General features: G+C 32.3%; 1 protein-coding gene across 3 annotated transcripts in view; it reads left to right on the top strand.

Annotated features, from left to right (window-relative positions):
- LOC124371949 (hemicentin-1-like) overlaps positions 1-16,832 on the top strand; it is a 383,241-nt gene that overhangs the window by 343,163 nt on the left and 23,246 nt on the right. For all 3 annotated transcript variants that reach the window (XM_046830325.1, XM_046830319.1, XM_046830333.1), the window contains exons 4-7: positions 5,424-5,537; positions 12,066-12,269; positions 13,582-13,733; positions 15,211-15,355. In XM_046830325.1, the coding sequence (XP_046686281.1) occupies positions 5,424-5,537; positions 12,066-12,269; positions 13,582-13,733; positions 15,211-15,355 (615 nt within the window). The remainder of the gene's footprint in view (positions 1-5,423; positions 5,538-12,065; positions 12,270-13,581; positions 13,734-15,210; positions 15,356-16,832) is intronic.

Below are 16,832 nucleotides of genomic sequence, written 5' to 3'. Positions count from 1 at the left end.
ATTCGTATATTGAGCCGTTTTTCCTTGAGTCTTGCTAAAAGAATCCGAAAAAATAATTTAAAATATTTTATTGGGATTCTCTTTCTTGTCTTTAAGTAAGGTGAATAAACAACTGTGACTTAAAACTGTAAACCTAACTAGTCCAATGTAAATACGATTATACCATCTTAAGCGTTAAACATTAGTACAATTACAAAACATACAAGAAAGATAAAAAATACATTCCTATTTGTACATTTTGTGTTTTGTCATATACAGATACTGATCAAAATTAAATAAAAACATATTGTAAATACAAATACTTACAAAATTAGACAGAACTTTTATATATGAAAGAATTGTTTAAAAGAATTGGAGAGAATTGGTTAAAACTGCTTTTAAATTTAGAATTTTGCTCAATTTGTATTTAAAACGGAGCATTTGACTTACGATAAAACATACGTGTACATATAACACGTAAGTGACTAATAACCATTGTTAAGTGACATTAGTATCATGTTTAGATTACAGCTGTACCTTGTTACGTAAAAGTCTGTTCACGATTGGAACCATGCACCAAATATTGAATGGTTACCGAAGCGCGATTACAGAACGAATGTATTTAACACTGTCCTTTTATGTAAACCTCCGAAAAAAGTTACGAATATCAATGTATTTTAAAAAAATACTGCATCATTTAACGCTTAGGCATTGAATTTGTTTCATAGATCATCCTTTGATAATAAAATTCAATAAATAAACAATTGATTTTGGTATTGGATGAAAATAAATTCTACGGTAGAAAGCACAAGTACATTTGAACCTTATTATGAATTATTAACATTACTTAATGTAACTACAATAGAGCCGAAGTTGGTCCGTTTTAGTAAGTAATATTAAATCCTCTAGCCAGACTAGTAGTTGTCCTTGAATTCCTCTGATAAGATTTTGGATCACTTCTAGTGGTTGTCTTCCCCTCCTTAACAATATGTCCTGGCTCCGCCATGTTTTCTGTAAATGGTCCGTTTATTGAGCATATTTCTTCGATTAGCCCTGTTTATTAGCCCTGAATTTAGATCTATTTTCTTGCATAAAAAAACATAGTTCGGAATTAATATATTTCCTTTGGGTAAAACTGCATGAAATGCTCTTGAAGAAATCCTCCACACACCTCCCAACTATTCAGCCTTGTGCAAGTACAATTAATAAATTTGTGCGGGCTTCGTAATTGATCCCTCCCCAAAACATTACGGAACCTCTACCAAAGGGATCTCTTACCGAGATCCATGCTTGGGCATATCTCCATCTTGTCTTTTCTAGACCCGTTCCCGCGTGCGTGGGATTCTTATATTTAACCTGGCCTCGTCTGTATTCCAGTCGTCTCGGCTCGAGTTAACATGTTACCGAGAAAACCTCAGTTTGGGTACATGTTGTCTCTTAGTGAAACTTGTTCCTGTAGAAGGCCTTGATACTCTTATTTACTAGACGTGTCCTTACTGTACCAACTGAACCTCGGACATATCGAAGTTGTTTTAATAGCTTTTTCTCCTCAACATTTTTAATCTCAAAGACCGGTAATCCCCTCAGATTTGGATCTCGTACAACCTTCACCACGTCTCTTAGAGTGTATTTGTGACATTATTTTCTCCTAGATCAGATCTCGAACTTGGGTTTCATCAGCTTTACTCACTATAACTCACCAGTTTATTTTTAAACAAACTTTGAAAATAATGATAAAAATAAAACAAGGAGGTCACGGGCTTATAGAGAAATAAAACACTCCCATCAAATTTATCTAACTTCATCTGAGGGGAATAAAACTGCTTGTCTGAATATACCTAGAAAACAAGATAAGTTAAACAATTAATTAAAACATCACAGCTCTTCAAAAGTTTTAAAATATTTTTTTTAATAATATTTATATTAGATAACCTACAACATGTTATGAGGACAATTATGAAACAGGAACTCAAATGTAATGCGTTGATTTCGTACAGTAGTACATATTCCTTAAAGTTAAGAAGAATAAAAACTGGAATTGATTATTTCAAGAGTGTTAGTAATAAATTAAACTATTAATTTATTCCAGCCATCTTTAAACTGATCATTAAAGAGGTTAACTAATTTAACTTTATTAAAGTTTATTTAAAAACGTCCCAACTTCATACTAGTAACACTTCTCTAAAATTTGATCCTCTTAATTCATACACATGAAATAAATTAACATCAATATCTTCATCAATTTTCCTTAAAGCGTAGTTATGAAATTTCTTTAAGTATAAAATTGTAACGGTTGTACTTTTATTAAAGTATAATTAAAATGTTCTTGGAAGTATTTTTATGGTCTTCATGTAAAATACATCTTGGAAAAGTTATAACAAAGAAGTTTAAACACTTTTACATATCACTCAAGGGTCAATGATCTACCTTTAAAACTCAAAATATTAGTCGTCATAATTTTTTCATCATTTCTGAATATTCCCAGTGGAAATCAATGTACAAGGAAGAAAACCTTAGTGAATAGCAAACAATGCGATGAGTGCACTTCTATCTCTCCGTTCTCACGGCCTAGTCACAAAAAAACTATTACACCTATTACCCTGCAGGTATCTGGTAGCCGGACCACCTGGGTCGGCACCCGACATATGACCTCCACTTACAGTGCGTGTATCAGATAGCGTATCATGTATAGTTGCGCTGCAACGATAGAGATTCCACTTTCACACCTTTCACAGGCAATTTCCTGTACAACATGATTTCAGCTTAATGCTGTATATGGTTAACCAAGTACTTGTAGTCCATATAAATTGATATCTTTTACCTATGAATTTAATAAAATACATTTTACTAAATGTTATGTTACTGAACTATTATAGTACAAAGCAAAGGGATTTACAGGACACTTAAGTTTTGTCATAGTGTCGAATTCTTTTTGAATCAACATTAGTCAAACCAAGTAGTTTTGACAGATCGAAAACGTGTCTGTTCGTCTATCTTCTTTTTGGGGCCTTACCTGAAATGCCATTTTTCAGTAAAATGACTGAAATAATCATAAATAGTTTGTGTAAAGTTATTACTAATCATAGCCGACTATACAGTTAAATATTGGTTTAAAACGTCTTGTCTGAATATAAAAATAGATACAATTATATTTTTTATTAAAAACACAATATGAGATGTTGTTCTTAAAATATATAGATTTTGAGCTAAAGTTTAATATGTATAAACATAAAAATTTACTTTATTTCTCAATTTGTAAATATATATTTAGTCAATAGATGAAATCGTACTTTTTGTCTTAAAACAAAGCTGTTAACAATGCTTTGAAGCTTTTATAATTTCTTAACTCTTTATGATATATTTCTAAACCATTGCTAAACGTGGTTTTATTGAAATATTTTAGATCCCGTGTTAAAATACAGTTATACATATCGAAAAACTTACAAATTTATCTAGAATTTCAAGCTGTCTCTTATAATAGCAAACTATATAATTAAATTCAAAACTTGGAATAGAACAAAAACGTGCCATGAATTGGCTCTGTTATTTTATTAAAAATTCCCTCCACGTTACTAGGCAAGGTTGTTCATATTGCATTCTGTTTGAACTGTTTGTTGCATTATAGACAACTGTTATAGATTTTTGGCCAATACTTAATAAGGTATTGTGTGGATGTAATGAGTTGAGTTACTAAACAAACAGATTCTTTATTTGTTTTATATAAAAGTTGATATTTGCTAGATAACTTTGATAATTGATCTTGAATAAACACTTGACAAATTTCTTTATTTATTCTTGTTCTTCAAATCAAATTTTAGTCTTGTAGTGTATTTGTATAAGACCTAGTGGACATCTTATGGCACGAACAACCATTACTTTGACAAAAGGTGGAAGATATAAAGGGCCATTAGAAACCCGTGTCCTCAGCACGTAGGTAATGGCTGTAATATATCCTTGTAAAATGCTTTCAACCCAAGCAACTACTACCTTATATGGAGTCAATGTGTTTAGGAGAATTAATTATTTACGAATAAGAAATAAAATATAAAGGCACGGTCTGTGTGAGACTTGTCTGCTTCACAGTCATTCAATATTAACCTGGCACTTCATGAATCTGAGAATATTATTGACAGTCTATTTAGATCACACACACGCTGCTGTGTGTACAACCAAAAACGTCCTTAGAACTAAATAAAGATAACTATTTATCCAGGAATGCCATTTGAAGTTTGGGCCGTTGGATTTATTTTAGTACAATATGTAATGAAACGAGCTTTCATTATTGCTTGATTTATATCAAACACCCTATTTTGTTATAGCTTTTTTGTAAGCGTGCTCGCTTCGGGGCGAAGGTAGAGCCTTGATTCTGGGGGCTAGGGGGTATATAGCGTTTGGCGGCTTTGGGGTTTGGTACTTGGGGCAATGGAATGTAAGTTGAATGAATGTGAGTGTGTCTTGTAATAGTAGTGTAGATATGTATAAGGTTACTTTAATTATTTATGCTTGTTTTTAAGCTAAGGTTCATCTCATATATAATTTTAAATAAATGGGTTTATGTTTAGTTATACATGTAAATATGTTAGTTTAATTTTGTATGAGGTTAAGTAGTAGAGTGTACTTTACACACCTAACTTCGGGTCTAATAAATATACTTTTCATTTCACATTATTTCATTTTATCCGCCTAACTGAACCGCTAACAAGATTTCCTTAACCATTATTTAATTTATATAATTTTTTATAACCCTGTAAAATACTCTTAAACCTATTTCTATTGGTACGTATTATATTGTGTCGTAATAATGCCTCTGACTTTACTAGACACTCAAAGGAACCAAACAAGTTCAATTGCTACAAGCTATGAACTGCCGTTTTTTGGTTGTTTTTTTTTAACAGATCTTAATTCACTTCGAGCAATTACATTAATCTATATTACATTCTTGGAAATGATCACGAATGCCATATAAATTGTACTTAGAAAGATAAAGCAAAACCATACTCAAACTGATGTTTATTACAATCACATTAAACTTAACGTGATAGTTAGTACTCTAACAGTACTTTAAGTCGCACTTTCCACAACAGTTACAAATATGTATTTAGCACAAACTGCTGAACAGCATTCTAAAACTGTTCAACCGTGTGATGACCTGCAAGTTAAATATACATTCATGGTTGGATCAACGCAGCACGGTGCATTACAACACTGCATAGTAGATAAAGTAATGTGCACACCACACTTTTATCACCCCACAATGGATATTACGGTACATACCATCATGTAATTTGTTTAAGTTTACGGCACTCGCTGGTCTCGTGACCTAGATGACTTCAATCTTGTGCACCACAAAGTCATTTTTACGTAAACCATTATATTACACACAAATTTTTGTAAATTCCCTTAAATGTATAAAAATATATCTAATACAAGTATGCATGTTCCAGTGCCTCCCCAGCGACTAGTTGTAGTGGACGAGAGAGGAGACAATATCCATCACTACATGCTCGGACCTTACAACGAGGGCATCCCCGTCGACATATCCTGCACATCCGTGGGAGGTTCGTTTAGTATTTAAGGGAAGCATGCTCTGTAACTGTTTGCAATTTGGTATACTGAAAGAGTATTGAATTTAGTACTGAGTGTGTTATTTCATATAAATATTACAGTTGACAATTTATGAAACTTCTTGATAGACAAATGTAGGGGTTTATAATAGGTTTTGGCTTCTTAATCGGATTGTAAAACGTTTAGAAACATTAGTATATGCTACTTGTATTAGGATGAGGATTTTTACAATATAGGAAGTTTCAGTTCAAAGCAAATTTGGATTGTAAAAACTCAGTATTGCGCATGTTTGTCGTCACGCTCGTAAACACCACTCTATCATATCAAATTTTAATCAATGAGGGTAAAGTTGCAATGTAGGTTCATAATTAAGTAAAGCTCTGTATCCTTTAATAATTCATACCTAAAATAGACTGTTGTCTCTAAAGAAATTGCATTAGAACATCTGAAATATTAAAAGTAACATTTCCTAAAGGCAATAAACCCTGATCTAAAAAAGAAAACAGTGAAATGTAGATTTTCAATTATTTACGTATTGAGGAATTATATCGAGATCATAAAGCAAAATATCAGTGAAGAGTTAATAAAAATTAGAATCATAGAGATAAAACTTTGTTTGCAATTTAAAATACTATGCGTGTATTACCACTATCATCAACTATTTAAAAAATCCTTCATGAAAAATAATATTAAAGTTAAATACTGTGTAATCAAAATTTATTAAAAAATAGTACTATTAACATTTTAACCGACCTTTTTAAACCCTACGGTTGGCACAGATGTTGTTTAGTTAGTGTGAACGTCCATTAAGATAACAGTATTTTAATAATTATATTTTAAAACTAGCTTTTACTTGTGGTCATAAAACCATGGGTAATATGATGGAATCCTACGAAATGTTCCAAACATAAATAATCATACATCCGGTACATCTTATTACAGTGTTCGTGGTTAAGAATATCAGAGTTTAACCTGGCTCCTATATCATGTTTTGCACATGTAGAAGCATTTCTAGTTTGAATTATTTATAAAGCATTTCCGACGCTATAGCTGGGTTGGCCTTGATGCCTCCATTAAGAAAATACAATTTCAAATTATAATCGAAATACGCCTCCGTATGTACATAACTTTAGAACATATAAAACATATTGTCTAATTGTTAACATTAAATACATACTGCCTGGAATATCACAAGCTGTAAGCAGAAACGGCATTTATATGAGTAAATTGTATCTGGATTGTTTCAAGTTTTAAGCTAAGCCGCGAGCGTAAGCTCTAAACAGAACAAAATAGTCTCTTATAAAGGCAGTTTCCAGAATGCCTATGAAAAAATGCAATACAGCTGTATTTAGAATGTCAACATATTTACCGAATTTAAAAATAAAAGTTTTGTTATCTAGTATAATATTAGTAACAGTTTCACGAATTGAACAGGAACGGGCGCAATGTCTGAGACATAACTATTTTTAATATTCTTTAAATTGATATTCTTCGTAATCGTGATGTGGACTATATTTTTTTGAAGTAAGAACAAAATCTCAACCATACAAACACAATATCTTTTGTAAAATAGGGATTTATTCTACTCCATAGTCTATGAAACACAGGCTCCTTAAGAGAATTTGAATATACTAGTATAAACTTTTGAAGAAAATAGCTCTTTTCCCCTATGAACACAAAATTTACTAGAAAGAAATGTAATATCGCTGAAAGAAACTTCAATGTTTTGCTAAACACCATTAAGAATAAGATTTATTTCCTTCTCAGACTTAGCGTCAGTTCTAATGACACATTGACAGATCTCGCCCGCCCCCATTGTGGACCAACTCCGTGATTAACTGACTCTTGATGTTTGGATAGCGGTTCTCGAGATATCCTGTCAGCTGAGTCATTTGTTCACTCCAAGTCGATGCCAGATACTGGAGCCTAACGTAAGATCATTACCTACGGGGCAAAACTAAAGGAAGAATTACTATTTTAATTTAGATTATTTATCGGATCAGTAATGAAAAACATTTTGCCAGTTCATACCATATCTAGGAATTATAGAATTGAATAGAACAGATTCATAATTAATCTATTGTTTATTTCCTATATCAAATTAAAAATTAAGAAATGGTTTGTAATAAACAAATTAAAGGATTGTGCTGGTACCCTTAAACTAACAATTTTAAATTTTTATGTTTTTGGGGAGAGTTCATCATAGATAAGCTGAATTGGATTGTTTACATATTATTGACTCCCCACAATTGAATACAGTAACTCTCTATAAACCTCTTACTCTACGCTACGGTGGAGGCCACCCACAACCCTCTTACTTATAGGAACGGGTGGTTAGAATGTAGGACATATAGGTAGGAAATAGATAGTGTCAGGATTTCTGATGACCATGTTCTAGAGAACAGTTGTAACAAAAGATGTGCCTGTTCGGAGAACTTTTGGTATGTTTCACCTAGGTAAACAAGAAGTAAACCTCGAACAGTCGCAGGTGAAACATAAAGCTAGTGACGTCAGAAATATGATTTCACTAATGATTCAGCCTTTGATTTTTCCTCGCACATTTGGCCGCTCTAAAATTTCTAATATGGACAATGCAGAGAATCACTAGCTAGTACAGACTGCCCTCTTTCTGCTAACAATATGAGGTTTTTAACAATCATCACCGATAATGAACTGAGGGGTGAATATTCTACATATTTCATAACTATATCTTCTATTGAAACATTTTATTTCCTGAACATAATATTCCGATGCCTGAGATAGCAGCGGGCCCAGACTAAAGACTACATAAGAGGAGTCCAAATCAAATTACATGTTCATATAGGCCGAATTTTATAATTGAAGAACCTTACCACGATAAATGTAGTGTTAAAGAGAAATTGCATTTAGATAAAAATGCCAAAAACGGCAGATGTGATTTCTGACAACCTTATAAATTTACACAGTTCATTCTAAAAATGATTAAAGAAAATGTAAGGCATTTTTCTGTAGAAATGTGGTTAATGCCAACTAAGTACACAGTAGTAGTCGCGACCAACTTTTTAGACGCTGAAACGAATTTATCGTTCAAAAGAATTTTATATTTCAAGTATCAAGATTAAAAATGTAACATTTGATTTTATTCTAAGAAAATTATGTAACATTTTCTGTTACTTATATTCAATAGATATTGTGCACTTGGTTTTGAAGTTTTATCCATCATTATTAAAATTAAGTTTGATTAAGGAAAAATGTGACACGTTAACACTTCGAGTGATAGATAAAATACAGTGTTTAGTTATGACCAGTAACCATCTATGAATACCACTACTAGCGTACCTAGGATTATTAAAAATACCTACGGTTAATTTTAGTAAAACTGAACACATTGTTTAGTGAATTATTAGATCAAGATGCGTTTTACAGTTTTAAAATACAAAACTTGCTACTATGTAATATGCTTGTAAATCTACTTGCATTTATTGACTTGATTTTTTTTTGGTTTGATTTTTAACTCTGTCAGCATTTTTACGACCTTTTTGATGCGTGTATAATTGCTCATAAATATGATTTGGTGTTAAAAATAATCCATATATATATAAAAAGGTCGTGAGCTTTTAGTGTTTTGTACGGAACGCATTTCTTTAAATATGATTGAGATGAATTAAAATATTCTTAAATGCTTTTTCTCAAGACACCTTCGTATGAAGGGAAATATTTTTAATTTCCAAACTATACCGTAAGCTGTACCGTATATATGAATGCGAAACCATATTAAGAACGTTCAGATGCGGTATTCACTGGAGAATATAAGCAATGTTGCAGTCTCATGTATAAAACTCTCTTGCTGTTGAAAGCCTTTTAACAATCCAGAACATAAATCACAAACAGAAAGTGTGGATTTGACATTTTAGAGTCAGGCGGATATTTGAATACTGTGACAATCCCACAAACTCCCTTCTGTTGATAAATGTAACGGATAGAGGCGTAATATTATTGAATGGTAATTGTTATTGTATAATATATTATCTGTATCGTTTTGTTTACTGCTCGCACCACTTAAAAAGTAGAATTCTGATTTATCAGATGTATTCAACTTACGTTATAAATCCAATTCATATCAACATTGTATAAAAATATAATTATTCATTCGCTGATCTTATGCATAGATTTTAGCGTAAATTGATTGATGGGAATTTTGATGTTGTACGTCCTGTAACTGCATCTCCTGGACAGCGTCTATGTTTATTTTGAAACTAGAAATACGAATTGATGAAATAACCACACTTGCAATGAAAGGGACAAAGTAAATGTGAAAAATCTTATACGGCTGGATGGGTCAAGTTGTGCGGAGTAATAGACAAACAAGGAAGTCATCACATCGATGACAAGCGTTGGGATTCTATAAGACCATTTGAAAGTTTGACTACTATATTCCTTCAGAACTCTGCGTAGTTCCACAATGACGGCGGTAAACTTGACTGTCCCTACAGGGAGGTGCTATGCCTATCTAGTGATTGAACTAGAGAACCTAGATTTGTCTCGAAAAAATTTACAGTAGAGTGAAGCAACTTTCTCAGACCAGCCTAGTAACGATTTTAACTCAACTGGCTTGAATTCTGCATACACAAATGTTAGGTTAGGTTAGGTTATAACAGGGTAAGAAAGTGGAAATAATACACTATAGCCAAGTATATCGACGAAATAAAAAATAGTAGAAGTCTCCTGAGGACCAAGGCGCAAATTTATTGCAAGGGGTTCTGAGACGAAGCGATGCTTTGACTTATAGGTGTGGTAGATGGTAACGTTCCTCAGTTCTAAGAGACTTAAAGATGTTTATACAAACCCTCTCGTGTACTAAATAAGTATTTGATTCTTTTGAGCCAGGTAACTAGGGTCCTCTGGTGCAAGCTATTGAATTTCGCTCGTTGGAAAAAGAGCGAAACGAAAGAAATGTGTTTGTGTCCCTGACTTTTTAACCGCCTTCCCGAAGAGCGACAATGATCTTTTTAAAAATTGCCTTTGGTTTATTTGTAATACTACCTCACTCCATAAAGCTCTAGTTGATTTCAGCGAGAAAATATAAGACGATATGGCAAACTGTTTATCTGATTTTCTTACTCTACATTTATATAGCTTAAACAGGACAAATGAGAAGCCAAAATAAATAACAGTAATTAATTTATAATATAGGATAATAAAGGATGAAAATTATTACAAGGCATGTTATAAAACGTACGGAATTTTCAAAAGAATACATATCGATGAAGTAAAGTAATATGATTGATATAAAGTACGAAAACAGCACTAACATCCCTGTTTGTATCTATTAGTTACGTCAGAGTCAATATCTTGGTTTGAGTTCGGTGATTTATAAAGCGCTGCAGCTCTGTTCGTGAGCAATTCAATATACTGGCCTGTTTTCTGCCAGCTCTACTGTGATTTATTTGCAGACTAAACAACAAAATACTACCTGGTTTTCCGGCCTTATAAATTTATAGTTAAATTTTCTACTCTCCCATAACAATATTGCTTTCATGTGCGTACTCATACGTTGTATGATTGAATTTTCATCAGGAATTTAAGTGTCTTTTTAACACCTACTAATATTCAATACATTCTGAGACAGTTACCTGTGCAACAATGTATTTTATAAATTAATAGTTCATTAAAATAATTTTTCAGTATTAAGTTTTTTATACTTAAATTAGTATAAATTTTTATCTATGTACTTAACACAAATAGTGGTGTTTAAATATACTTTTTAAAATATGAACAAAATATTTAAATGTGAGGTAATATTTTTATGAAATTCATATATTTGCGTCAATGTTGCCAATACCAGCTAATAATCTTCCCCGAAATTAATACTCTTTGTAGAATTCTGTTACCTTGGTTTTGTGGTATAGAGTTGTAAGAAAATAGTATAGAATAATAGGTTTTATAATGTCACGAAACGTCCAGCCACAGGTACGAATTGGCAAGGAATTACCACAGCGTAAAAGGTAAGTATTAGGTAACATGAATGTGTGCTAAAAATAAAGGCCACTGAGGTTGGACAGGATGTTATTTTTAATATGTTAGTTTAGTGATACTATAATATGCTTACTGCCATCGAGGTACGTACTGGCGGAAGATTACGCTGGTGGACGAAGTGATAACAGACACGAGATTACATAATCCGGTACATAGACCAGTTTTAGAGGAGACATTCAAACTAGCTATCATACAATAAACTTATACAACGGAGTATCGAGGGATCCAACAGAACCTAACTAAGATCCTAACTGTATTTCTCTGGTTTTACAAGCGCCTTCCACCCAGTGCCCGCAACACCATCTCTCAAGTGTACTGCGTATATTGCGTGCCAACTAGGCGCACAGCCCATTAATCTTTTTTTATAGAATCTTGGCTACCCTACGAAACCAAAATCAATAGAGTTATACTTCTAGTGTCAAGTCTCTAGAACCCTATTGAATTACTGATAAGATTATAAGACACTTAATGAATTGAATGGATACTAAAAGTGTGTCTACTGCTAGGCAGACCTCTGCCACGAGTCACGTGGTGGCAGGAGAATGCGCTGGTGGATGACTCGTACGAGGCGATTGCAGACAGGAGAGTACGCAACGTGCTACACATAGAGCGACTAGAGCGGAGACACCTGCACATGGTGTTTACGTGCCAGGCGGCCAATAACAACTACGCAGCGCCCATATCTACAGCCATTACCCTCGACATTAACCGTGAGTCTAAAATGTATTGTCCTTAGCTCATTAGCACACGTTAGCATATTGGCTCAATACTCGTACCGTCACAACAATATCAGCATCATCAGTATAATTGGCATATTACGAACATCATTAGCACATTCGGACAATCAATATTATTTAGAGTATTATTAGGATAAGTACCTTAAAACTTGCACAAATGTGAAGTGTCTTACGTATAGTTTGTATGCACCTGTACATTTTTTCTTGTTTCAAATTGGAATATTGAATACACAATTGTTCTTATTAGCTACTCAAAAATTTAGCATTTCAAACACAATGAACTGTAATATCTTAATAGAAATATAAAGAAGCATTTATAAACGTGCAGTTGCTGATGTACTTACGCATGATATGGGATTCATTACTACTTTTAATAAGGCAAATTGATAAATGTAAAAAGATTTATAATGTTAAGATCAGTAGGATTATATGCCCTGGCAAGAACTTTAGTAACAAAACATTACTGTGTAACAAAATATTAATCAATAAATTATTACTCGTATGCAATACATCCTAATCTTAAATTGCATAAATAAATGTACAGTAATGGGAATAATTCATGCAAACGTTTGTTCAATAGAATTTTTGTCCGTTTGGAAGCAACCATCTGGTTTTAATAACGTTTGTATTTTTACCCTTAAATCAGAAATGAAGATCTATAACTTATTATACACATAAAATTCCATGTTAGAATCCAATCTTGCTTACTTTTGCTGCAATTGATGACGCAGCTAGAAGAGAAACGTTCTATTATAACTTTTTGATAAAAGGTAAAATTACAACCGTATTATGCTATGCTTACACAAATGAGAGAATATAGGTTAAGAATGTGTAGCTTAGCGCTGTAGCATTCGATAAAGCCTATTATTTACTTCAAGCCGATTGAACTGAAATTTGAATATGAATAACCTAATACCAAAAACCTCTCAGATTTTTCCTCAAAATTCAATATTAAAACAATCCCGATATAATCACGGTTTTAAAGTTTTATTTATAAGTAAACTAAGGAAACAAAATAAACTAACAACAGTTCAGGAGAATCCTTTTAAAGCGCGATATACCAAAATGTAATTTTTTATGTATATTTAATTATCCTTAGCATACTCTTTTATTAGAGTACACGCAATACGTTTTTAAACCTTCAATTTAAAACTATTGAATATTATTTAATTATATTGATTGAAAACGTTTGAAATAAAAGTAGTTTTAAAGTATGAGGTATATATTTTTAACTACTTCTTCTGTAGAAGAAGGTTCTAACGGTTGGAAGGTTGACTGTTCCCAGTGAAGCCGCTGTGGGTGAGGTTACAAGGGACCAACTCACCTTTATCTGCGGACCAGACCCAGGAACTGTCCTGTGAGGTCGTGGGGGCGCGCCCTCCCCCTGTCATAACGTGGTGGAAGGGGAGCATTCCTCTCAGAAATACCAAGGAAAAGGTTAGGAACTCTTATTGTTATTAATAAAATATGACAGAAGAGATGGTCTGTTATGATATCAGTATAGCTTTAGATGATGGCGAGTGTGTTTTACAATTTCAAATATATTTATAGAAACTGAAGTTAAATATTGTTTTTCATAATCGTCATTTCATTTCATTTCAAGAGTGCTTGCTGGTGAAAACATTCAGGAAAAAGAGGAGTAGCAAGAAAAAAGAGATAAGTGGAATGGACATAGAAAATGTTAATACTTTATCTTTAAGTTCATACTTTATAATCTAATATACTTTATGCAGTATCTTATATATTGATATGTCATATTGTGCCTATTATTAAAAATGCCAAACTGGTTAATGGTATGTTTTATATGCTACATAATTACGAGCGATTCTTTAAATTTAAAGGGTTAAGAAATAAAAAAGTATCTTAGCCCAAACTGTTGTTTGAGAAATTAGTAATTGAATTATAATAATAAAAAAAAGTTTAGAAATTGTAGGATTCTCATTTGAAACGGTATTTGTAATATTATTATTAAAAATGTAGTATCTTTTTTTAAATCCTGTTGAGATGGATTGGTTTAAAAGATAATGGAGTTTTTTATTGATGTTTAGTACTGTAAATTAGGCCTACTATAAGTAGTTGTCTTTTCTTACTACAAGATAACATCAGACAAATTAAATTAAAAAACCAAAAATTCATGTTCATAAGACCATAAAATGAAGTGAAAGCTTTATTTCATCGAGTTGTTCCGTTAGTTTTCAACAATTAAGGTTATATGGAATGCAGGAGACAATTCGATTCTTAACCTCTAAGTGACGCGGACATTAAACAGCATTTCCTAGATGAAACACTACACTTTAATAAATCTATACCAAGCACTGTCATGTTCTTAAAATGTATTAAATAATGCTTTAAGATTTTATCCGAACAGAAAGGTAATAATTAAACACGCCTCATAATTGGTACAAAAGTACCAAATACGAGTTTCCTATGACAAAGTTTCCACTAAAGTTGTCTCGAACAGTCGTTAAAACATATTCTGTAAAAAATATTCTAATGGCACTATGGAAATTCGTCCTTTATAAAAGCTAAATGCGAGATAACGATGTAAGCGAATTTTAAATTCAGAATTAACATTTTTAATCAATTATGTTCAGTAAGTACTAGCTTTTGTAAAGTATTTGAAACAAATTATGTTAAGAAGCTTGATTTAATCTAATTTGAAGCCAAAGATTTTTCATATGTAAGAAAGCTTTATCGCAGACTAATCGTATTGATCAGGATTTCAAAACAGAAGAAATGGCCATATTAAAGTTTTTGTAATGTATCACGTATTTTAAATTTATTTGGCACCTAAAAAAATACAAGAGTCCGTCCAATCTCGTCAACCAATCCTACGTTGTATTAATGAAACGTTTTCCTACTTTTGTTAAATTTATAACAAATAGTTAACCGTTGCTGCTCCTACTTGTTGCAGACTTCTGACGACGGAAATGTGACGGTTAGCACGCTGCAGTTCGTGCCGACCATCGAGGACTCCGGTAAGATCCTCACTTGTCGCGCTGTCGCACCTCTCATTGACGAGACTGGTCTAGAGGACGGCTGGCAACTGAACATACATCGTAAGTCCAACTTCTCTGAGGCTAAGCCATCTTAGTGGCTACTAGAAACAGGGATTTGCACGATACCTCCGGCAAGTCTAAACTATCCATATTATGTAAAGTAATCCTTTATGGATGCTATCTGTATTTAATTAGCTCTCCGGAAAAGACATAACTTACCATAACTCTAGGAAAAAAAAAACAGTTTCACCCTGTACTTTTAACTTAACAATGCAATGTTTCAAAAATTTACAATAATGGCGTTTATCAATTATAACAAAACCGGATGTCTTAAGAAGTCCTACCTATCTTTGGACGTAGCATAACAAAAATGTGTTATGGTGTAGAAACCAAATTCCAATTGAATCTAGAGATTTTCGAAACCGCAGTAATTGCAATTGTACGATTAAAACAAGTTATCTAAACAAGACAACACTTTTCTTCTACTTTGTAAATTCAGCATAGAAATCATAAAATGAGCCTGACTGAACTAAAGCCATTTAAAGGCTGATTTAGGTGCAATTTTGGACAATGTTGAATACACCATAAAGAATGTTTTCGTTCACTTCTTAATTGAGCCAAAATTCCTTTTTATATCTGTGACTGCCTGCCTGAAAAGAAATTAATGTTTGGAACGTCGTATATAAGAAGTCTTTAAGTAACATTTCCCCTCTTACTTCTACCACAGTATATCGATGTTTAATAAACATTTTAGATTTGAAACTAGAGCAACTCTAGCAAAACCCTGTATAAAGATTTATCTTTCTTACCTATCCACAGGCGTTTTATTGCGTACATCTGGAAGCATAAAAGGATTTCAACATATTGTAAAAATTAAATATCTTGGACATGTATATTAGTTTTCTTATAATATATTAATTACAAGTAAAATAAATCAACATGAAATAATGTAAAAAAATGCATCACTTAAATTAAGCTACTAATGTATACCAATGTATTCACAATTGGAATATTCAACTAATAAAACATGAAAGAAAATGTTTCGTTCCATTAAGTTTCTGTTGTGTTCAAACACAATATCAATCATTGTTTCAATAAATCTTATCTGTAATAAATATCAATTCTAGTTGTTTTTATAAAACATTTTAAGCTTGTTTCAAATCAATAAGGAAGTAATTGTTCATTGAATAGTTGAAATTTCTAAAAAGTATGACATTCTTTAACTAATTATTACTATTATTTGGCTGTTAGGCTTACAATTATATGGTAAGATGTAATAAAGGTAAAAAACTTTAATCAAATATCATATCTTTTTCTATATCACACTAAAATAAAGGTGGACATTCCTATCTATACTAAATTTTAGATTGGATATATACAGGGCATTCTAATTTGTTGTTCTTGGTTTTGCTATCTCATTGAAAACCATAGTTTCCTTTTAGTTCAGCTCAACTTCGCGGTACACTGTCTCAGATATAGGTCAGGGCTTTGACGAGAGAACCGAGATAAAACGGTATTGAAGGTTGTTTCATGGTTG

The sequence above is a fragment of the Homalodisca vitripennis genome, chromosome 1 (assembly GCF_021130785.1).
Source record: "Homalodisca vitripennis isolate AUS2020 chromosome 1, UT_GWSS_2.1, whole genome shotgun sequence".
Taxonomy (NCBI): Eukaryota; Metazoa; Arthropoda; class Insecta; order Hemiptera; family Cicadellidae; genus Homalodisca; species Homalodisca vitripennis.
Note: the sequence above shows the minus strand (reverse complement) of the source record. Positions and strands in the feature narration are given on the sequence as shown.